The sequence below is a fragment of the Arvicanthis niloticus genome, chromosome 12 (assembly GCF_011762505.2).
Source record: "Arvicanthis niloticus isolate mArvNil1 chromosome 12, mArvNil1.pat.X, whole genome shotgun sequence".
Classification (NCBI taxonomy): Eukaryota; Metazoa; Chordata; class Mammalia; order Rodentia; family Muridae; genus Arvicanthis; species Arvicanthis niloticus.
The window spans coordinates 35,565,144-35,589,927 of record NC_047669.1 but is presented as its reverse complement, the minus strand read 5'-3'; the positions used below and the strand labels follow the sequence as shown (position 1 = coordinate 35,589,927).

Sequence of the window (24,784 nt, the reverse complement as noted above, 5' to 3'; positions counted from 1 at the left end):
CAGGTCTGTGTCAGTACACATGCCTTGATAAGAATGTATTTCATTGCAAATATCATGTATACCTATTTTTATTAAAATTTTATAAAGACACTTTGTAATATTTACTTAGTGTAATATTTATAATATTTACTTAGTTTCTAGCTTCATTTTAAAATCAAACTTTATTTCCCCAAATATCCAGCAGGCAAATGCACAGGATTTATTATCCCTAAATTTGGTTCAGTCATTTTACCTAAGAAGCAGATTTTCAAACCGTTGTGGCTACTAACTTGAGGGATATTGGCTTTCTTTTTTGTGCCCTTGGTGTCTTGGTACATTTAGCACAATATTTAGTGGGGATAGCATCAAAATATATATGCACTTGTAACTTCTGCTGCCTTTTCCTTTAAAGTAAAAAAATGACAATTCTCCCTAGGAAAAAAAATGATTTAGGAATGTCAGAGAAACACTGATTTAGGACTTATAAAGATACATCTCAATTTTTGTTAGTTTATTCAGTACTCCTTTTTAAATAGGGTGAAGTGTTGTCTCATGTAAACAGTGACGTTAAACTTCAGATTCCCCTGCCTCTACTTCCTGAGTGCTGCAGGCATGTGCTACCATGAGCAGTGTAATTGAACAAATACTTCTTGGCATCTACACTGTGCCCAGGCATTTTGAAGAATAATGCAATAATGGGCCCCAATCTTCACTAGTATTCACTCCAGAGATGAGCATGTCACCCAAATAGAGAAATTGTTATTTCTAGCTCAAAAAAATAATGGGAAATGTATGTTCTGGGAAGAATCCTCGTGAGATATAAATAAGTGGTTTATTAGTAAATATTGATAATTATGAAAATAACAGATGACAATAACAAAATGCTAAATGTTTACCAGCATACCATCTCAAAAGAGAAGTGTTTCTCTAGGTAGACACTAACCTCCTTAAGATTAGGGCTTATATGCTATAAATATGTGAAAACCTTGGAAAAGAAAAATTTGGCAATAGTTTCATTTTCCCAGAATTGTTCTGTCAGAGCACATTCATGTTTTTCTGTAGTCATGTAACAGGAAATGTTAAGGCAACATAGTACAGGGAAGTAGGTGCTCTCTGGATTTGTGACAGAAGGCCTGCAGTAAAATGCTAATCTTTGTACACATTCAGAAAGTACTGAGCTGTCTATTGCTGTCATTACTTAGCACTTGAATGGCCTCTTGCATACAACTTTGTACAGTGTATTAGTTATTCTTTGTTGCTGTGATGAAATGTGATCAAAAGCAACTCACATAAAAAGTTTATTTTGGCTGACAGTTGGAGAGGGCTGGATTCCATAGTGGCAGGGAAGGCATCCATGCCAGCAGGAACAGGAAGCTAGCCAATAACATCTTTATCCAGACAGGAAACAGAGTAAGCAGGAAGTTCGGCAGTGACAGACTTCCCCAAGAAAGGCCATACCTCCAGAAGTTTCCAAATTGCACCATCAACTGGGTACCCACTTTCATGGACATTTCTCATTTAGGCCACACTCAGCAATGACGTTTTCCTGTTAGAGTGTGAGAATTAGGGATGCTGTAGGTGACATTTGTCTGCTGTGGTCATGGTGTCAGACTGTCTGTCTTTCTTTCAGGCATCCTCTGGAACTTGCAGGCCTGATATTTCAGAGTCACCTGAGTTGCGTCAGAAGTCACCATTGTTTCAGTTTGCAGAGGTAATGTTTGCATCTTATACCTAATTAATCAGGGAGTCATTTATAAATCAAGCTTAAATTTGGACTAATGACAGCTGAGGAAAACAACAAAGAACTCTAGCTCAGTTAATGATAAATGGGAGCATATACTGAAAGACTGTAAGAGATGCGGGTCTCCAGGGGCTTTTTGTTTGATTAATTTTGAGACAGAGCCTCCCTATATAGCTGGGCTGCTATCAAACTCATGATTCTGCCCTAATTTGCCAGCAACAGGGATTATAGACATGCACTGCCCTGTGCTGGTCTAGAGATTTTAGTTGAGAAATAACTGTATGTTTACGGAAGCTTCTTAAGTCATATTAACTACTATAATTAAACTAGAAGTATTATTAAAACACAGATTTAGATTGATAGATTTAAAAATAGAATAAACTCAGCTGTTATGTATACTCCATTGCCTGCTTTTTTCTCCTCCTCCTCCTCCTCCTCTTCCTCTTTCTCTTCCTCCTCCTCCTCCTTCTTCCTCTTCTTCTTCTTTACTTCCTCCTCCTCCTTCTCCTCTTCCTCCTTCTCTTTTTTCTTGTCTGATTTCTAACTTGATATTGTAGCATGAATTTTGCCAGAGTCTTCTATCCCAGGACAGAACTATTAGCTTGGTGTCAGTGTCGAAGCAGAGATTAAAACTGCTTCTGAAAACATGTAAGTTAATCCTAGAGCTCAGTATGAACTCTCATCTGCACCCTCAATCATTTAGCCACGTGTTCTTTCCTTGATCATTTAAATTTTCTTTTGTTTTCCTGTCCTGCCACAGTTTGGTGCAGGACAACCATAATTCTCAGATTTGTCTGTCTGTCTGCATTGGCGCCTCCTGTCAGTTCTTTAACAATATGTACACTATTCCTAGCAGTTTTATTTATATCACCAGAGTGTTATAGTATGTATTTGTTCATGATACATATCTGCCTTTTTCTGTCCTTGACTGAGGACTGGCATGAACTTGAGTTGTTTTCATATAATATAATGGAGAAGTCATATTGTGGTCCTTTTTCAACAGACACACACGCTGATTGAGGTTGGGGCCCACCTTCAAGCAGAGATACTTATTCAGTGGTTCCCAAAGTCCTAATAATAGAATGAACTCTTTAAAGTTTTATTTGAAATTTTATACATATTAGGATATGTGCATGTTGAGGCCTGTTTAGCACATATAATTTTCCAAAGACATCTGTGACAATGTTGTTTTGATATGTGAAAGGTCTTGATATTCTTTAGGAGACCCTATTTTCTCACTAATTGAAATCATACTTTATGTTAATATTTATAATAGTATCCTTTTGTTTAGAACTCATTAAATTCTTTTCAAAAAATGAAGATGGATTTTAATAGTGGTTCTGTTTGATTCACTATCTGATTTAATTCCTGAAGAAATAGATTTGGTTTTCCTTTTATATGATTTGTTCATTTTTTTCTTAAAGTTAATGAACAGCTAGTGTAAATGAAAAGAATTTTTGGAAGTAAATTCTACCAATTTTATAATTCCTAAGACTCAAGGAAAATCCTTGAAGCTTTGTATAATGTAGTTTATCAAACTTGCACACAGTGTTACCTAAGATTTAGAGTGGTGAATGGACCAAGAAGTTACTCAATTTCAGCCTGAAATGTCTACAAATCACTTAAATATTATTCTTTTTTGATTTTTTTTCCAGTTGATATTTATTTTTAAATAGCCTATCTAATTTAAAAAATATGGTAGATTTGAAAATCTTCCTAATGGCCTCAGAAGTAAATTGTATCAACAGTTCAGGCAGCCTTTATATTACTCGTGTCTCCTTTGTACCTCACCTTTGATACTATCTTGTCATATGACCATAATGTTCTTTTAAAATTTCTGAAAGTCACTCTTATTGTTGAGTTGGGATCAAGGTGCATTCATTGCTTAGTAAGCACTCTGTGGTGATAAATCACATTCCTCTCTGGTCTTTAGGGAACTGCAAGTGGGCTAAAACGGTAATGCCCAAGGCTTCTTCTCATGTCTCCTCTCTTCCTACTCTAACTGAGCTTTGTCTACTCTGAAACAAAAATTAATAACTGACTTTGCTGTTAGAAAATTTCCGCACGTGTTTCATTCTGCCCTCAGAGCAGTTTGAGGGTAGCATGGTTACTCAATGAAAACAAAATATTGTATAGAACTGCAGAATTTCCTATGTGACACAGAATTATGTATATGCATTGGTGGGAGGCTACATGTGTTACAACAGAAGGAAATGGCAGCGAGGGACATGTGTATGTAGTTCAGTGGGTAAAATGCCAGCCTCCTAAGCATGAGAACCAAACATGAGTACTTTTCTGTCTCGGAATGCACAGACAGGAAAATCCATGGGTTTGACTGGCCAGCCAGTCTCCATGAAACAGTGAGTTTGGGGTTCTGTTGTAGATGGTTTAAAAAATAATGTGGGGGGAGAGTGATTGAAGAAGACAACTAACATTAACCCTTGTACATACATGTCCACACACACACAGAAGGCAGTGCATGTATTTGAACAGTTGTGTTCTGGTCTATGCCAGACAATACATTTTTAGGCTTGCTTGTTTCTCATTATAATTCTATAAAATAGGCACTAATATTGTCATTAATGTACAGTGGGGAAAAATAAGTCTTGGAAAGATTAATTGAGGTCATATAAAAAAAAATCCCAGATACCCAGACCCCACTTCCATGTGCATCCACCTTACTGTTTGACAGCTGCCTCTATACAAAAAGCAGCTTGGGGAGTGTCAGGAAGTGTCGCTGTATCTACTTATAGCTTTGAGATTTTAATACTATGTTTTCTCACTTAGGAGGGGCTTCGGCAGGTGGTGAAAACAAGGTTTCTCTGCAGACCAGGCTGTCTTGGAACTTGCTCTGTAGACCAGGCTGGCTTCAAACTCAGAGATCCTCCTGCCTCTGCCTCCCTAGTGCTAGGACAATGGATGTGCACTATTCCCAGCTTTAGTTTTATGTTTTTGAAAAATTTATTGAAAGAAATTCATCCCAGCAATTCTATTTAATACCATTTGATACATGCCTGATAATTTTATAAGGGGTGTGGCAAATGAGCCAGACTCTGTCCTTTGTTCTTTACAACCATGATCTTTCTTTATCATTTTGTGTTGACTTTTCCAAGAGGGATTGAAAGTGACAACTTACTTGTGGATTCACATGAAATATGTGGCAGAATTTAGTATTGCAGTATAGTCAAGATTTCCTCAAACGTTAACTTGATTTACATGTCTTGTTTCCTCTCAGATATCCTCAAGAACATCGCACCCGGATGCTCCTTCAAAACAGTGTCAAGCCTCAGCATTGTTTCAGTTTGCAGAGGTAAAGCCTTCGTTTCTTCATGCCTATTAGGTTCAGACATCATGTCCATCTTTGGAAATGCTGAAAAGAATCCTGATAATATGTGCTGAACTTTAGGCATGTTCTTTCCATTATTAGCATAATGTATGGAATATTATGGCCTGTTGTTGCCATTGGTGTAGTCATAGTCAGCTCTGCTCCAGGATTATAAAATGGTTATTTTATAAGCATTCATTAGACTACATTTACAACACATACTTATCAGGGATTCGTTTATTTGCTTTTACCTTAATTTACATTAATCTTAGAAAAAGAAAACCTGCTGTCAACATGAATACCATAGAATTCCAGTTAATTGTTTACAGTAGTAAAATTAGTTGCTGTAATTGATAAATAACTTTCTCAAAGCAAATACGGTAGTAAATATGACTTGTTAAATTGTCACTATGTAGCTTTCCACATGTAGCCAAGGCCTGTACTTTCTTAGCGTCTAATCCTTGGCTCTGCTCAGATCATGTTTTTCATCATCTTCAGTTTTGTCAGCTTGTCATCCAGTTAGCACACATCCAACCGTAATTTCTGGTTGATGTCCTTGGTTTGCCTCATGTGCTCATCCCTATAGAGCTATATGACAAATAGTAAGCTGGACACAGACCATGAAAATAAGATCCTGCCTGCTTTAGGGCCTTGTACTTTTCCTTTTCATTAATTCCAAGAAAACTGAATATCAGAATGTAAGTAATGGTTATAGAATTGAAAGAAAATGACAGGCAAGATGGTTCTGTTTAATATTGATGCATCGCATCACTTTGATTCATTTGAGTAAGAAGTGCTGCATAAAAGAAACGTAAAATGATATCCTTTTGGCAAGGGAAAACCTAGCGTTTCACTTTGAATATGAGAAAAATTACTTTTGACTCTTATATTAAAAAAAATTAGGCTTCTTCATCTTGGGACCCTTCTGAGAGTCAGCATCAGCTGGCCCGCTTGTGTCAGGAGGCACTGCGGCTCTACTATGGTAGTTGCTTTAGTTGTTGGGGACTATTGTATATAACTAGTCACAAAATGCACAATATTATTTCATGAAGAACAATTTGCTTGATGAGTCTGAACGCATTAATATTTTATAATTTTCCGTTCTGATAAACAGACTGCTCATTTCATTATCTGGTGGAAATAGTTTTGTTTAATATCATTTTCTCATTCTTTTCCAGTTATTGATATGCATTTATTGCTGCTAAATATTTTTCAAGAGTTAAAAAAGAATGCTGGCGTGTTGACTGAATTTATTTTTAGTGTTGACATCTAAGCCTTTCCCACCCAGTTTTTCTGAAGCATCTCTTACAATAGAATTTATTTGTTATATAGTCTGTCTGATTAAAGTCTTCACCCTGTAGCACGAATTAGAAAGATGTGGTGTCTTATCTTTGATATACCTGATATTTACATATTGATTACCAAAAGTATCCAACTTAATATAAAATGTCAGTGTGGAATATCTTGGCCAATGTGTGTACCTAATAGAATGATTAAGTGGCACTTAAAAGATACTATCACCAGATCATTAGCAGCCCCTGAAGACCTAGATAAGGTTTGGAGGGCCAAATTGATGGTTTAAGAGTCCCTGTCCTATGGTTCTGAAGAGTGAGATCAGTAAATCTCTTAAAGGAAGTAGTTTGTGTTCAGTGCACTCCCCTATCAAGTGGCAGAAGTTGGTCCTTGCCTCTCAGTTGTACTGTTTTCCCCACATAGCCACAAAAACCTTACTAGACAGTTTTCAGGGAAACATCCCCAGATGTTACACTACTGCTTAACAGAATTCCTCCCCAAAGTTTTTTGGTTGACACAAAGCATCTGTGGGATTTGAGGAAGCTTAAGATTGTTAATTTAATAGCTGTTTGAAGGAGGAATTGTAGCATAAGTCATGCATGGAGGATAACCCAGACTGGATAATATGAACAAATACAACTTCGCTATCCCAAAAATGTAATGTAGTCTTTACCCAAGGCTTTTTAATGTCTGAATTAAAAAATATTAAATTAATATTTTTAATGTAAATTAAGCAAAGCATGGCACTTGGTATTTAATACTATGTGCTATACGTGCTTTACATGAGAGAAGTCTGTCCCTACCTAGAGATTCATAACTTGTCTGGTCCCTTTTCTTGTGTTGGATGAGAACATTAAGCTTCAATCTAATATTTTACCATCTGACCATATTGTCATCCAATTGTGGGCTGACATACATAAGGCTAGAGTTAACTAAACAAGCTCATAAAAGCTGTCTGCTAAATTCTACAATGAACATATATATTTTAAAAGTAAAGCACCTTCTAGGCACTGTGATAATCCCTTTGTTTTTATAATTATTTCATGAAACAATATTAACTTTGAGAAATTCTTTTCCTACTTAGTCCACAGCAAAGGTTTTACATTTAAAATACATCAGTGTCTCCTATAAGGCTTGCTCAAACACAGAAAGATTCTTATCCCCAGGACTTGTGATTCACCCAAGCTGAGATTAAGTCTGAGAACTTACATCTGCACTAGGATTCTTTTTAGAGAGCCACAGCTTGAGGCTACTCTTCTCCAGTTGCTGCTAACTCACAATGTATTAATTGTTATTGTTAGTGCACTTTCTCGTACCCATTGTTCTTATGAGGAGAGGGTGGAAACAGAGGAAGGAGACTGATAGAAAATTACCATTTTATATACCCATCTGTTTTCTGAGGGGTTCTTGGTCCTATTATTACCTACTTAAGAAGGGCATCAACATTTATGTATTTAGGAAACATTTAACTCTGCAAAAGTGTTTAGTTTTAAAATATTTATAAGATAAACACATGAAGTATTCCCAGAAAGCATTCCTGCTAACTTCATATATAAGCTTTTTGGAGGTATTTAGCCATGTGTTCTCTAGAAATGGGTTATTTATTGGAAGTATAATTATTAATGGAAACACACTTGTTATGAGCGCTCTGGCCATTTTTTTTTTTTTTTTTTTTAGTTATAAATGGATTTTGTTTTTCTTTCATAGCAAGTCCTAGGTTCCTGCCTTGAAAGCTAAGGAGGACTTTCCTGTCCTGTCCTGTCCCGTCCCTTTCCCTTCCCCTTCCCCTTCCCCTTCCCCTTTCCTTTTTCCCCTTTTCCCCCTTTTTCCCCTTTTTTCCCTTTCCCCCTTTTCCCTTTTCCACTTTCCCCTTTCCCCCTTTTCCCCTTTCCTTTTTCCCCTTTTTCCCCTTTTCCCCCTTTTTCCCCTTTTTCCCCTTTTTCCCCCTTTTCCCCTTTCCCCTTTTTCCCCTTTTTCCCCCTTTTCCCCTTTCCCCTTTTTCCCCCTTTCCTTTTTCCCCTTTTCCCCCTTTTCCCCCACTTTTCCCCTTTTTCCCCCTTTTCCCCCTTTTCCCCTTTCCCCTTTTTCCCCTTTTCCACTTTCCACTTTCCCCTTTCCCCTTTTCCCCTTTCCTTTTCCCCCTTTTCCCCCTTTTTCCCCTTTTCCCCCTTTTCTCCCTTTTTCCCCCTTTTCCCCTTTTTCCACTTTTTCCCCTTTTTCCCCCTTTTCCCCTTTTTCCCCTTTTCCCCCTTTCCCCTTTCCTCTTTCCCCTTTCCCCTTTCCTGTCCCTTCCCTTTCCTGTCCCTTCCCTTTCCTGTCCCTTCCCTTTCCTGTTCCTTTCCTTTCCCCTTCCCCTTCCCCTTCCCCTTCCCCTTCCCCTTCCCCTTCCCCTTCCCCTTCCCCTTCCCCTTCCCCTTCCCCTTCCCCTTTCTCTTTTCCTTTCCCCTTTCTCCTTCCCTTTCCTTCCCTTCCCTTCCCTTTCCCTTCCTTTCCCGTCCCTTTCCTTTCCCTTCCCTGTCCCTTTCCCTTTCCTTTCCCCTTCCCGTTCCCCTTCCCCTTCCCCTTCCCCTTTCCCTTTCCCCTTTCCCCTCCTTTTCATCCCTCCCCTCCCCTCCCCTTCCCTTCCTTTTCTGTTCTTTTCTGTTCTTTTCTTTTTAACCCAATTTGGTTATCTTAAAGCCTATTGAAATTAACGTACACAGAAACATGGCTCAGTAAAGTAATTTTGATTTTTATAAGTTTCTTATGGATGTTTATATTAAAGAAGATAAAGTAATACTCCTGCTTTATAAGATCTAGAAAGAAATGAAACGCAGAGATTGCCTGCCCCTATGTCAGTCAGCCTCCTCTTTCATTTTGATACTCATATTTCATCTAGATTCATCTTAGCCCATCCAGTGAGCTATCATTCTGTGGTCCTAAGCTCTAATGTGTTCAGTTGATCAAAATGAGTTTCCTATCTGCATTGTTGTTGTTCACAGGTAGAGTGGCATATCAGTCACTTTAGATCTAGTTCCTGAAGACCAATGGCTGAAATAATGCCAGAAAGCTGCTATTGTTTTCCATTATTTAATAGGTTTAAAAGACTTGGCCAAAGTGCGCATTCTCTGTCTGATGTGTGGCTGGCTCTTAAACCTAGTGTATATCATTGCACTGAAAAGTAACATACTTACTAAAAAGACATAGCTAATCTATTTGATTTAGACAAATAGATTTGGACATTAAACCTTTCTTTAGAAGATATTTACTTTGCCAGTATATGTAGAACCATAATCATACTAAATTTAGGGCTTTGTCACAATAGAATATAAGCAGTAGGTACAAGTTTAGAGCATTCATTTTCATGAGAGACTACTTCACATGTTACCGAATATTATGTTCCATAAAAACACTGTATACTTCACTGCAACTAATCACAGAACATAATATGTGTTTTATTGGAAGCATTAACATTTCTTTTAAAGTAAGTGATGTTAGCTATCCTCAAACATCCCATTTATTTATTTATTTAAGCAGTTATTTTCTTCTAGACTAGTGTCTATAATAACTTAAACAATTGCAAAAGATTTCACCATCACCTAACTTGATTCTGATCTTTACTACCTATTTCCCTTGTATACACATGCACCTCAAAGAGACCTAAAATGAAGATTTTTTTTAACATCCAGAATGATAATTTTTCTTAGCATTTTCTCGTGTATTTTAGATACTATTTCATTTACCCTCTTACTAACCATTATGAACAGATACTGTTTATCTGAATATTACATAATAGTTTAAACAATGGAGTTAACAGCTTGACAAGCACCATACACACTGAGGAAAATATTCACAGCCATGAATACACGACATTTGTTTTCTAGCAGTGTAGCAGTCACACACTGACGGGTAGGAAGCACCATTTAGGTCAGTCATTGGTAAACAGACATTGATGATATTGTTCTTACTTAAAGGGAAAAACATATGTCTCTTACATTGGATTTTTTTTGCAGGAGTGAATAGTAACAAAGTGACAGATTAACATTTATATGACTTATTCTTGAAGTCAAAGCCACCATCGCAGATAAAGTTACTAAAACAATATGTGACATTAAAAGGAAGTGGGTCCTAGACAAAATCTCTGAAGAAAACTAATATTTATAGGATCGCTGTAGAAAGAAGCCAGCAGAAAAGATTAGCAAGGAATAGTCTCAGAGGTCAATCTCCAGGAATCGAAGTCCAGGGAGGAGTTTCCCAACAGCAGTGACATCAGCAATGTTAGGTGCTACAGAGAAATCTAGAAAAAGACTGAGGCATCTAAAGCATATGTCCAGTCTAATATCAACCTCTGATAAAATATTCACTCGTAAAGAAATAGCATTTAAAAAAATGTTTAAGAAAGTCATTTCATGGAAATTTTTGTAAGGAGAGTTTGGAAACACGAGCCGTTCATGTATATACATACTTTTAGAAATCAGGCTTTTAAGCAACTTGTTAAATACTGTCTTTAGTTGTGAATAGGTAAACATCTCTAGAGATTTAAAAAAAAAAAAAAAGGCAAGCTGTCCTACTGTGTAAGAACACCTCAGCAGTGCATTCACAGAGGGCCAAGAGACTTTAGTGTGAACTATACTTCATGAGGCACCAGATACAGTAGACAAGTAGTAACAGAAATCATGAACCAAAAGGAACAGCAGAGGGAGCTGAAGGAAGAAGTACAGAGATGGGCCTGTGTAGTGCAGCACTTCCCAGCATGCTGTGTCTCAAGAATGCTTGCTATGCAACAAGGTTGATAGTCTACAAAGTATGAAATTTAATACAGTATATCCTCAGACACTTCAATTTCCTTCTGAAGCCAATTTTGGAATTGTACTAAAAGAGTTTATATTTGTTAGTGATCATGATAAATTATAAGTACGGATTGCTATACCATTTAAGAGATGAAGTACAGCCTGGGAACCTTGTTACTCCCTAACATGAAACCTAATCCCCACAGTGCAATACTGGGCAGACTTTCTTGTACTTTAAAGGTAAAGCAAATGAGGCTCAGAGTCCTGATTATTTGAAAAGTCTATGAAGCAGAAAATAATGAAGGCATGTCTGCCTGTCTGCCTGTCACAGAAGCCATGGCAGAGTCTTGGTTCAGGGGATTGGCATTTACCTTCAGTCCATCATTCCTTAATTTACTAAGAGTCAGAGATAATAGCTTGTTAGCTTTCTCTTAGACTAGTGTTAGGTGAACAGTTAAACTCAACTTGTTCTACAAGTAGTTAAGAAGTGCTATGCTTCACTGAAAACCAAACTTCAGAAAAATTGAGCTCCTTAAGCTATCTACAGGATGTGATTCGAATGACCTTCTAAACCTACTAAAACTGTAGCATCTAGGAAGAAAAAAATCTTCATAACCTCCTTTAGCTAGACCTTTGTTTTTAAATAGCCGACATAACACATTAAATATGTGTTTCTATAAAGGGCTCTTATTCTGTAGGTATTAGAGAGAGAGTTCCCTTTACCAGTGAGCACCCATGCATGTCATCTGTCCCAAAGCTGACACTCTGTAGTATTACCTATGGTTACTAGGCCGCCTAGTGCAAGTTAGTGGGCCAGAATTCCTTCTGAGAAACTAATACAATGTACATAATACTGAGAAAGCTTTGTATATACACTGAGAAAGAACTCAGAATCGTAGAAATTGAGGATGCTTAGACCATAGCTTCTTGCTCTGATGATGACTTCTCCAGGTGAAGAACGCTATGTTCAAGTCCTTCCGTGTGCATCTCCTTCTCAACTGTTACTAAGGCTATAAATGGAAAAGGAAGTTTTCATATGAAGTAAAGAGTGGTGTTGTTCATTCATAGTAGTGCCCAGATACTGTAGAAAGTACATAGTCAGAATAATGTCATATAAGCTGATTAACCCAACATAGTACAGGCAGATTCTTAAGATTACCCCACAAGACTGAGGTCTATTAGTTTTGGAGTATAGTTTATGGATGGTCTCTTAAGGGCAGTTAGAATTTTTTCTAAAATTCTTACCCTCCTCCAGCTCTTGTTATTATTTCCTACCACAAAATGACATCTTTCCACAGAAATCCCAAGTACTTCTTTAAAAATTAATTGATTGGTAAATGCAAAATAATCCTATATCTCTTTCTATTTGGCCAACTGATGAGTTAGTCCTTAAGTAGAAATCAACATGCAAATCATGCTAATGTTAAATTTAGTGTTGGGAATATGAAAGATAATATTCTTGTCATTATATAGATAATATTCTTGTCATTATATAGCTATCAAAGCTACACCTATTTTTGAGCAGCTCAAATGGTTCTCAAAATGAGTGTTCCAGATTTGATCTAGCTAAAGCAGTTTGGTAGCTGGGAGCAATGTTAGTCCTATCAACTTAAAAAAAAATTCTAATTGTGTATGTAGGAAACCAAAGATTCTGGCATCAAAATTAATACTGTTTATGTGGATTATTCTCTGTATAGATCTCTTCAAGCACTTCGCAGTTGGGTGGCACTGAGCCTGTGAAACGCTGTGGAAATTCTGCACTCTTTCAACTGGCAGAGGCAAGTCATAAGGAGTTAAGATCTGCAGATGTGCAAATAACAAAATAATGATGATAGTGTTTCTTAAACTGTGCTGTCTCGTCCATGACCACAAATACAACATATCTGATTTTCAGCAGTGAGAGGGCTACCTTTCCCTTTACAATAGGGAATGTTGCTACTCTAAGTCATCAGGCACTGATAAAGACTACCCAAGGACATCATAAAAGTTGTTTCACATGTATCATTTGTAATAAGGCAAGTTTTATCTGTCTCAGATCAGTAAGTCTTAAGATTAGCAAGTTTAAATAAGTTCAGCCAGAGCACCAAAACTTATTTTTTTTTTCTGATTTTCTTATACCACGTCTAAATCTCTAATATGCACCACCTTTAGTCAGTGTGATATGCGGGTATGCACATACCATTCAGATTTCATATATTGTGGTACTGGTCTGACATTGAGAGACCATCATTAAAGTAGTAATATTAGAGTATCATTCACACATTTGATGTGACATGCTACTATTACTCCATGGGCAAGTGAGAAACTATGCGGCAGTTGGCAGAACATGTTGATTTCTGTCATGTTGCAACTCTGTCTGAAGAGAATGTGTGGGAGGATTTCATCGAAGGCAGGACCCTCTCAACTGGTATATGAAGGGGATGATGAGAAACTCTGATGCTAAATCTTTGCTTCTGTTTCTTTTTCCTTGTGTTGCGGTCCCTCTGAGTTCTCTTGTGAGTGGCATGGTTCATTTATAAATTTGAGCTGAATGAGATCATCTATTATTTTAATCATAAAAATCAGAGAGTTTGAAATCATTAAGTTTGCATCTTTATATTGAGCTTTTAAAGCTAAGCCAAGTACTAGTTAGGAATATAAGGCCCTGAAACAGTAGCAGATACAAACACTAGAACACACTAATCCATTGTATCACGAATCCATTGTGCCAGGCTTAACATTGGATCTTGGGCAAAACAAATTTAGACCCAACTGGAGGACTGTGAAGACCAGAAACACTGAGTAAAACTCTGAAGACAGCAGAGACTGATTCTAAAAGGGACTTCATAAGTTAGCTAAGGTCTTTTTCAGATATGGCCAACAAAGAGAGTGACTCTTGAAACAGATCTCAGTTAGCAGAGACACTGTGAGGTTATGGATTTTACAGACTCTAGATAGTCAAAGCAACTTGAAATGATCATTTTTCTTAAATAATATGAATATATGGGGCATCTGCATTTTTCTGGTTATATTATTTCTCTGTGTGCACATACGTGTATAAAGTATGAAGTATTAAACAACACCAAAATATAAAACAAACCAAGTTTGCACATAACAGTTATCTTTATTAAGCTGTTTTTGATGGTAACATGAACCTATGAGATGTTTTGCTATGCAGAATGCTAAAAGAGGGGAATCGTCTTTGTCATTTTCTTTCAGTCATAAAATGAATTTCTTATTAAATCAGAGCTCATTGAAAAAAGTATTCTTGTAATTTGTAGGGATGCATCCCAAATATGAAACAGATGCTATGGTTTAACAGATGCTTGGATGCTGGTATCATAATTTAAAGGGGTAAAATTACTGAAATAAGGTTATTTCAGTTACAGAAAATCAACTCGGCAACATTTGAGTAAAAATATGTGCTTCTGATGAAATCTGGGTTGCCAAGATCTTTATTATTATTGGTGTCACATGAATCTGATGCCATAAACACTCCAGTTCCTAAGTAAGCATCAAATGCACAGTAGATAAACCAACATTGCTGGTGATCACCAGTAGAGCAATGCTTTCTTTCATTTTTATCCCATATGTAATTCACAGTTTTTTTTTTTTCTTCTTCAGATAATCTATAATTATTTCTGGTACCTCTAAAACGTAAATATTGAGACTTGAGCTTACACATTCTACAGGGAAAAACATCAAGAAATTAGTTCCAATTTAGTCTGGACTCTTCTCCTTTGCTACCTCCTATACATTGACAGGCCTCTCACCACCACCTTGGTTCCAGTCATCCCAGCAGGTGACGTGTGGAGCACCTTGTCTTTCTCCCTCCTGAAGATAGAACTATTCTCCATTCCCCCCCCCCACACACACACACACTGGTAGGAAAAGTGAAGTCAGCTCTTCTGTTAAAGATTTAAGGATGGATATGCAAGCAGTATATGCTTATGGTCTGGTGAGAAACAAGAAATGCTCTAGATGTAAATGCATTGTGACATCCTTTACATCCTTTTTGTTTGACCAAGCACAAACAAAATGAGGGAACTGGCAGCAGGGAGACTTGGAGTAGCTTTCTCTATCTATTCTTGGTTTTGACATTGGAGCACTATGTATTTCCCAAGGGTAAAGTAAATAAATAGAAAATAGATTAGTTTGATCAAACAGGAGGCCAGTGCACACTAATGGGGAGGGATTGGCAGATGGCAGACCTGGGGCAGTCACATCGGAGAAAATATGGTGGAGCTGCCTTTGCTCAAGAGGTTCTCGAGTACTGCGAAAGGTAGGAGCGACCTGGATTGTTCCTCTACAGCTATCTGATCCTATAGGACCCTATTTCAGCCCTGAGGCCATATCCCTTCTGATCACTGACAGCTTATCTTTTTGGTATTTTAAATACCACCCTGCCTGAGTATCCCTTTAAGAAAGTCCTTGAGACTTATCAACTAGTTAGTAAAGGATAAGTTTATCAGCGTATATTACTTACTTATTTGGCACTGCAAAAGAATACTTGAGAAGCAGCTTAAGGAAGGAGGGACTTATTTTATCTTGAAGGAGCAGAGAAGATATGGTGGCTAGGCACAGGAGATAATCAGCCTGTTTCCATACTGAATGAGAAATAAGGCTAGGTTATAACCCTCACAGCCCATCCTCCAACAACCCACTACCTCCAGCCAGACCCCACCTCCTAAGCATTTTGAAACCTCCTGAAACTGTTCCATGTGCAAACCTCAACAGGTTCTTTTCTCTGCCACGAGAAACAAGGCTCAAAGCTAAGCACTGCCCCTTCTATAGCTGCATTCCTTGGGCTAGAGAAATGGATGGAAAGAGAAATGGATGAACAGATCTCCCAAAGTTATGGTTATTGCTTACAAGAAATACCATCTTGGACCTGGGTAGAAGCATATGGTGGTTTGAATAGGAATGGCCTCCATAGACTCATGTGTTTGAATGCTTGGTCCAAAATGAATGGCACTATTAGGTGTGGCCTTGCTGGAGGAAGTATGTCACTATGGGGTAGTCTCCAAAGCTCAAACCAAACCTAGTGTCTCAGTTCATTCTTATTTCCTGTGAACCCAGATGAAGAACTCCAGTTCTTGTCTCCAGTACCATGTCTGCCTGCATGCCACCCTTCCCTCCATGATGATAACTGTAAGCCAGAGCCAATTAAATGTTTTCCTTTATAAGAGTTGCCATGGTCATGGTGTTTCTTCACAGCAATACAACCCTAAGTAAGACAAGGTCCCTTCCACCAAGCTTAAGAACCTGAAACCCACCCCGCAAACATACATAGTGGAAAAAGAGTCCCTACTTCCACAGGTTTTACACACACAGATCCAATGATGATAAGAAGAGGAGGAAATGGTAGAAGAGAAGAAACGGGAAGAGTAGTACAAACTCTATGATATAGAAGGAGCAAAAACATTTTATATATATTTTTATTGCCGTGTTCTGTACCTACCTCAGCAGCCAAAACTAAATTCAGTTGGATGTTAGCAGGAGGCAGAAACTTGGATTCTCCTGAAATATCAGTTTTGGTTTTCAAAGGACCTTCTCCTCAGGTGAAGGTTCTGACAGGAACATGTTATTTGATATTTTAGTATGTAGATATTTTGATATCTCAGCGTGGGCACATGTTTATGTGTGTGCATATACACATGTGGACACATGCCTGTGGAGGCCAGAGACAGCCTGAGTTTTTATTCCTCTTCCAGCACAGTCCACTTTGTTTTCTCACTAGGGCCAGGAGCTCTCTGCTTAAGGTTTCATGTGTTCCCACCTTCCCAGCTCTGGGATTACAAGTGCCACTATGCCTGCTTTTTTACATAGGTGCTGACAATCAAGCTGTGGTCCTTGAACCATCTATCTAGCCTCACAATGTGTAGCTTTTAATGTCTGAAAGTGACCTGGAAATCCTCAGCCTTGTTCTGTGTATTTTAAAGGGATCTATCCAGCCAGGAAGGGAGCTTTCTGCCGAGATCAGAAAATTGAGAGCAACACAATGCTCTTTGTTCAGGCCTCCACGAGGTTCACACTGTTCAGTTAATCAGTTCAGTATGCCTATGCCGGCAAGTGCTGAAATGCATTGTTTCCAGTCATTTTGAGATTAATTAGGCTAGTCATCTACAGAACAGCTCGGCATCCTCCCTGGGATGACAGTTGGGTATGAGAGTTGCTGCAGTTCTGAGGATGCTGTGAAGAGAATCAGAGATAGCTTTATCTGCATTTTCTTAAAACTCTAGGATTAAATATCTGTAGCACCAATACTGCCTGGTTACCAAGCAGAACAGTGTAGTCACTAATTCTAACAGACAAGGGTGTTTGAGGGTCTCTGCCATGCCAGGGCTGCTGAAGTTACCTACAGACCTGTCTACATATCTTTAGTAGAATGAGAACTAAAACCTGTAAATCACCTAAGATCAGAAGTGAAGGAATACTTTACTTTTATATAAGGCATTGGTTTCTAAGAAAGTGAAAGGGGCTGAGCCTATGTCTAAAATCACTGCTGTTAGTTCTCTGGTAGTTTTTATGAAATATTTTATGTGTTTGTTAAAATGGTAGAATCATTTCTTCTTTTTTATTTTATATTTATTGGGTATTTTCTTTATTTATATTTCAAATGTTATCCCCTTTCCAGGTCTCCCCTCCGGAACCCCCTATACTTTCCCTGACCCCTACCTCTCCACCACCCACCCACCCCCTCCCACCTTCCTACGCTGGCATTCACCTACACTGGGGCATCGAACCCCTCATGCCCAAAGGCCGCTCCTTTTACTTATGTCCAACAAGGCCATCCTCTGCTACATATGTGGCTTGAGCCATGGGTCCCTCCCTGTGTACTCTTTTGGTTGGTGGTCCAGTCCCTGGGAGCTCTTGGCGGGTGGGGAGGGTCCTGGCCAGTTAACACTAAGTGCCATTTATTATCTACTGTGTGTTAAGCATGGTTTTGAGAACTTTGTATGCATTAATTTAATTCTTACAACTATGATCTGAGGCAGGAACTATTATTTGTTTTTCATATTAGGAAAGCAGAGAATGTAGAAATAAAGTAAGTTTGCTTGGTAGCTTGCTTAAGTTCATTTGGACAGTAAGTATCACAGTCTAGGTTGGAATCCAGATGCTCTGTCTTCCCTAGATTGTGCTCTTAAACAGCTCTTAAACTTTTCAGTCTTGTTTAAGACAACTACAGAACTCTGTCTTAGATGCTTGTTATAGGTATGTGCACACTTTGAAGTCTTAAGGGAGATAGTTTACTTCTATCTTTATATGTATGACTGGCTGAAATAACATGTTTAGGGGTACTGTCAAAAAATGGAGCCTAGATTTCCTTTTTAGAAAATCTTGCACAGTTGAAAGGTAGGTAGCAAGTTGCATATCACTCTCTGTGTGTATATGTTCCTGTAGATACGTGATTTGTTGGAAATTATTGGTGGATAAGTCTTGCCCTAAAGGGGAGTGCTCTTTAGTTGCATGAAGATGATATTACAAGAGAAGAAAGGAATGCAGAGCAGCACACTGTCTATTCCATTCTTCTTTATCTCAGTGTACCAACCTCGTTACATCTCTAATAGAAGCTGAAAAGACAGGATGATGTCTTTCCTCAGATAAACTGAATAGAACACACAAAAACTATGGGTCTGGTGATTTCAGGAGAACCAGAAAAGTTGTTATTAACCATATTTGGTTTTCTCAGACATAGGTTTTCTCAGAAGCCTCAGCATCTTAATGTTTCTTATATTCCTAATTGTTATAATGATGCATAAATCAAGTAAAAGGTGGGTAAAGATAATTTATTATAGCATCTGTAAAAAGTCATTTATAAAATTGTACATTAAAATGATAGGATCTATAATCAATATTGAAAAACAGGGAATTCCATTAATACTATTGCTTAGCTGGTCTCCCTGCAATCCTAACACTTCCCATTACTGCTGATGATTAGAGGTGCCTGACTGAAGTGTTACTGTGTGTAAGTGTTGTGGTGTATACCGCTGTACCCTCCTGACCACCTCTGACCCAGAACATAGAGCTGCAGGTGTCAGTTTCTAATTCTAAACTTTACATTTTTAAAGGAGAACCTTTTATTTAGCATGGGTGTATTTATCTTTTGATTCAAGTCTTTGGTTATTTAAACCCCTCCTAAAACTTTTCTTCTCACTCCAGATTACACACACCAGTATATTTTGGAGGGGGGGCTGTATATAGAAATGTATTTAATAATGTATTTAATAACTGTTATTAACAACTTCAGGGATGACATCAGATGGCCATATGGCACCCCAAGAACCCCTGCCCATCCAAAATCCACAGTGTCCAAGGAAATAGTGAAGAAAATGTTTAAGGTTTTCAGCCAACCAAAGATAAAATTGCTCAAGTTGCTCAGCTCTCAGTGCTCAGCGATGTGTAGACCGTTTATGTTATGTTCTGTGCCCGTTTATCCTCCATGGTGAAAAGTCGGATTTCCTTAAGAGTGCTATGGTCTTCTCAGGAACTGTCGACTGTGTGTATGTGTGTGTGTTATGGTATAAAGCATTCTGGTTTTAATTAATTAGAGAAGAAATGCACCTTAGAAAATGCTACCAACTGCCATCTTAGGGTTATAGCTACACTGTTCTGGCCGATAATAAGCCAGTACAAAATGATTGTAAAAGTACCTTGGCTGCAAAACATTTGTTTTATACTAAGAAGCAAAGGTTTTAAAATTAAAACTGATTAATGTCAGTGGGTTTGTTTGCATGCCGCCTTGTTTTTAATTTAGCTGAATCCCTGACAGTCAACAGTAACAGGCAAAGTCTAGGAGTGGGGTAGCCTGTCTTGATCTGCTTACTGAGGCTTACAGCCACGAGACTGCTACTGTGCTGTTACTTGTAAGGATTTATTAGTTTTCACTCCCACTTCATTGTCTTTTAAGGCAGGAGAAGAACTGGATCACTACTTCACGTTTGTTAAAAGAAATGCATTTATCATATCTCTGATTCAGAGACAAAAATGTGATGTCACATATGTTTATTCTCTTAAAACTAGTCCTCCATAATAGCCCCCAAGCCTAAAATGTGCTCTTACCTGGAGTAAAAGAAAAAAAGAGGTTTTCCTGAACCCAGGAATATGAAATGCATATTTTAGCCCCTTGAGTATTGATATTTAGTTTTTCTTAACATTTTAAAGATGATGATAACTTAACTTGTGCATTGGTCCAATATGTTGTCTCTGAGGATCAGAACTTCCCTTTGAGGAAGGAACTCCATTATCTCCAGAGCACCTCCTTCAGGCCTCTGTCTGTATGTACAGAAGTCAGGGACCACAGTTTCATTGCTGTTGGCAGAGGAAGCTTTGAAATATTTGTGATTAATTTTCACTCATACACTTGGGTATGAGTAACTAAGAACACTGTGATTGTCGATCAAGGCCTGGCAGTAGTGTGGTGATAATTAGCATTGTTTTTAAAGGTCCAAAAAAATAGCTTTTCCCTAGTTTGAATGAAAATGCACTGAAGACCCATGAATTACCTAAGGACTAATGAACATTCAATTTAACACAATTATCTATTGAAAACCTTCTTTAAACCTTTTCAAAGACATGAGCATAGTCTTGGAGAATACAGAGGTGAACAGTCTGTGTTCTATGCCTATTGAGTTATAGCTGTTGAAAAATAGAGTAGGACCTAAGGGAACTGACAATAAGTATCAAATATTTATGTCCATCTTTGACTTAAAACATTAACATTTTAACTTCTTTGAATGCTGCCCTGGGAATTCCATCAGTGGAAGGTGCCCTGATGATTTTTTATTCTTACTTTGAAAGAAAGTGTTCAATTTAAATTAATAATAGAAGGATAAATTGTCATTTACCATGTCACTATTTCAAGGCCTGATTCACAACGAGTTCTCTATTAAAGGGCATCTTGACTAATAATAGTCTGTATTTCCCACAATGCAGTTCTGTTCCCTTGAGCTCACATTGCTTTATGTTCTTTTATGCCTGTTGTGTGACTGACTGCATGCATGTCCATGCATGTGTGTATAACGTAGTTTGCATGAACATTCCTAAGCTCCATTGGGTTATGGGTGCATACACTCAAAGTAGATGTAAGTAGACATTCTAATATGCAAAAATAAAACTGGGCACTGGAGAGGAAGCTCAGCAGCTAAGAGCCAAGCGACTTTGTGAGGACCTGAGTTCAGTTCCCAGCACCCCATATGGTTGGCGAATTACAGCCATCTGTGATTTCAGATATAGGAGATCCATCACCCTTTCTGGTCTTTGTGAGCACTAGGTACCCATATGGTACACAGACATACATGCAGGCATACACATAAAGTAAAGATATTAAAATAATTTTTAAACTAATGTTACATGACAAGACTTTTCCTGAGGATATACAACACACATGTTTACTCACTACAGAATAACACCACAGTCCAACTTAGTGAACCAGTGAGTTTTGTTGGGGCTGCTTAGAGGAATATGAATGAGGGTTACTTACAGAAGCATAAATAACTCAAAAGACAGCCTCATCACCAAATCCCAGCCAATATAGGTCGGAACCCAAAGCATACTCCACAGCCTGCTGGCAGCTCATCAGGTTGGAGAGTGTTCTCAAAGTGCTTCAGTTAATCTAAACCCTTGTAGGCAGCCCTGCTGGTCTCCCTGTCCTTGCAGCTTGACTTGTGACTCTCAGTAGTCCTTATTCTGTCTTAAGGAGCTTTCGTGCAGTATGGACAGTTTCACACCCAGAGCAAACTGCTACACAACTGATCCTACTTAAATATTTTTTTTTAGAGTTTTCTGAAATTAAACTAGTTTGAGATTTTCCTGAACCCAATTTTATGTGTAGGTTTTTTTTTCTGCCCCTAAAGAGTTACTGAACCCTAAATTTAAAAATGAAAACAAAGCAGTTAGCCAATCAAAGACTATAGCATACTGCTTGTGACACTGATGTGACTGTTAAGTAGTAGACGCAACATTATTCCAGCATATGTTCTGTGACATTAGACCCCAGAGGTGTGTTACCGCAGTATAATATTCTCATTCTCTGCCAGGTACCCTGCTGAGTTCTGTACATTCCTTGCACAAAAATATTAACATCCACATGTTCTAGATTGGGAACATGAGGCACAGAGTAGTTTAGGGAAACCTGTGAATAATCTTACACAGCAGAGTTCCTCCTTCATCAGCATAACCAGTCAGTGGCAAAGTCCATCTGCAGTCCTGCAGTCTGGACCCAGAATCAGTACCTTAAAACTACCCTCAACATGGAAGTTTCTTGGTCCTAACAATACATGTATCTTAATAGAGTCATTACATACATACCTGTCCTTGGGTTCTATTTATGTCAAATGGAAATACCTAAAATGGTGAGAGAATACATATTAAAAACAGTGAATAATATAGTTGAATTTTATATAATGACCAGGAAACTTAAGTACTTAAGGAGCTAGAAGGAAGAGAGAGAGAGAGAGAGAGAGAGAGAGAGAGAGAGAGAGAGAGAGAGAGAAGAGGGAGAGGAAGGGGGAGGGGGAGGGAGAGAGGGAGAGAGGGAGAGAGGGAGAGGGGGGCATGGAGGCGGATGTTTGCGTGTCACCACCAGTCAAAGATAGTTGATATATCTAGGTTGGTATATCTACTTCTGATTGTATGGGCATCTTGTTATTGAGCATTACCAAACTTATAAAACCTTTGCTTAACATTAAGAAAAAAATTAAAAAGGGAAATATTGTAGACTGAGGATGTGTTAGAGTTGTATATATTTTTTAGACTTAAGGAAAATTATGTTTCAAAACATTGAGAAACTAAACCAGCAAATAAATCCAAGATGAGGTGAGGACAGTTGACCCCTCTCTCCTGCCTCTGTACCTGTTTTGCTATGGTTTGTTTCTGCCTTTGCAGATCACATTTCTGATCTGCTTTTCCTCCCTTTGTGTACAAGCATACACATCTTGAGTAAAAACAAAAATAGTAAAGTAATAGGCAGACAAAAATTTTTCAACTTTTTATGACCGATAACCTCTGAATATATTTGTAATGGCATATGAACTTTATGTAGCAACTAATGAAGGAAAAATAGAAAAGAATTATATCAACATTAAAAAAGTACTCTTAAATATAGTGTGAAAATCAGTGTGAGTTATAAATGCAAAAAAAAAACTGGCTGTTTTTAATGTTTTTGTAACTAACAAAAAATGAAACTGGCTAGTCTAAATTAGAGGAGGCAAAGCTATCAAAAACAGGAAAAAGTAAAACTACATAATTATTGTCTTTGCAGTGTTGTGGAGAGGAAGGAAGAAAAATGATGTTCAAACCATAATATGCATGCAAAGAAAGGCTAGCATGTGTAACTCAGTGAAAACAGGAGCGACGTGGTGGTGGGATTATTCATTTGGCTTTCCTGTACAGAAAAATTCCTCTGTAAGCTATGGCAAGACATTGCAAATAAGATTTATCTCAGTTTTGGTAACCTTAGACAAGTTGTGGGAAACAGCTCACAATAAATGGGGAAAAATATTCTGACAAAGACTAAGCATGGTTTCTAAATGTAGACTATTATTTCATAGGAACATTTAAATATGTTCTAATACTGGGATGTGTAGAAAAGGGGCTGGAAACTGGAAATTAATAATTTCCATAACACAGCCTGTGGTCACAGGTGCTGTCCCAGAGTGGTTTTGCTCCCTTCTCTGACATGCCACTAGCTGCAGAGCTCACCTTCCACCTGTGTTGAGCTACTGAGAGACACTGATGGAAGCCTGGGGAGGAAAGAGAAGAAAAACTCAGCACAGGGAACTAGGGAGGAGCAGTCTGTCATAAAGCCAACCTCCATTCCTCCAGGAACTAACTGCCTCCTATGAGGCCCTTCATGTTTCTGGCGTATACTAGCAACCTGGCCATTGAGTTTCAGGATCGTTCATTACCCTTTTTGCTTCTAAGTTAGCTTCCAGTTGCTGCTCACCTCTGAGTTTCCTTGCCATTTCCTGTTTAGTTGCTATAATTTCCAAGAGCTGCTATAACAAACTCCCTGCATAGAAGTCACTCTGCTAACTATGCAATGAAGTGTTTGTGTTAAACTAGTTAACTAGTCAGTTAAACTGACTAGTGCATAAGCCGGCTTCATTTTCTATTTGCTATGGTTATTGTTGTTTATGTTTATTCTTAAAGCTGAGAGAATATTGTTAGTATTGTTGGTATGCAGCATGCAGTGTCCAGAGTTCAACAAGATGTTGACAGCCTTCTAAACAGAATAGGAGGTGGGATTATAACACATTCTTAGATGGCGAAGGTTTATTAATGTTCAAAATAAAACAGACAAAAAGAGTCTAGAAGTTCACCAGAAGGCTGTGTACTTGTAACTATCCCAAAGGTTTAGGCAAAGTCATGAAAATATACTATTGTCAAATGTGTGGCTGACACAAAGCTGGAAGATAATTCTAACTTTGATGAGGTAAGGTTTATAAGGAGAAATAGGAAGTCAATCATCTAGGGACTAGGTATATGACATAAATGATTAAAATGTAGAATTGAAGAGACCAAGGTTCCTAGCATATTATATAGAAAATAAAATCTGGGACATTAATTGGCCATAGGAAACAAGGTATGATACATTTAGGAAAACCGAAAGATTTCATCTCTGGGTACCATTAAAAACTATCGAGTATCCCTAATGAGAGTTGTGGGTCTTATGTGGTATACAACAAAAAGACAAAG

The 24,784-nt window shown here is 38.0% G+C and overlaps 1 protein-coding gene across 15 annotated transcripts in view; it reads left to right on the top strand.

Annotated features, from left to right (window-relative positions):
* Bbx (BBX high mobility group box domain containing) overlaps positions 1-24,784 on the top strand; it is a 239,008-nt gene that overhangs the window by 179,414 nt on the left and 34,810 nt on the right. For all 15 annotated transcript variants that reach the window (XM_076943008.1, XM_034514963.2, XM_034514960.3 and 12 more), the window contains 3 exons: positions 1,610-1,690; positions 4,956-5,030; positions 12,805-12,885. In XM_076943008.1, coding sequence (XP_076799123.1) covers positions 1,610-1,690; positions 4,956-5,030; positions 12,805-12,885 — 237 coding nt within the window. The remainder of the gene's footprint in view (positions 1-1,609; positions 1,691-4,955; positions 5,031-12,804; positions 12,886-24,784) is intronic.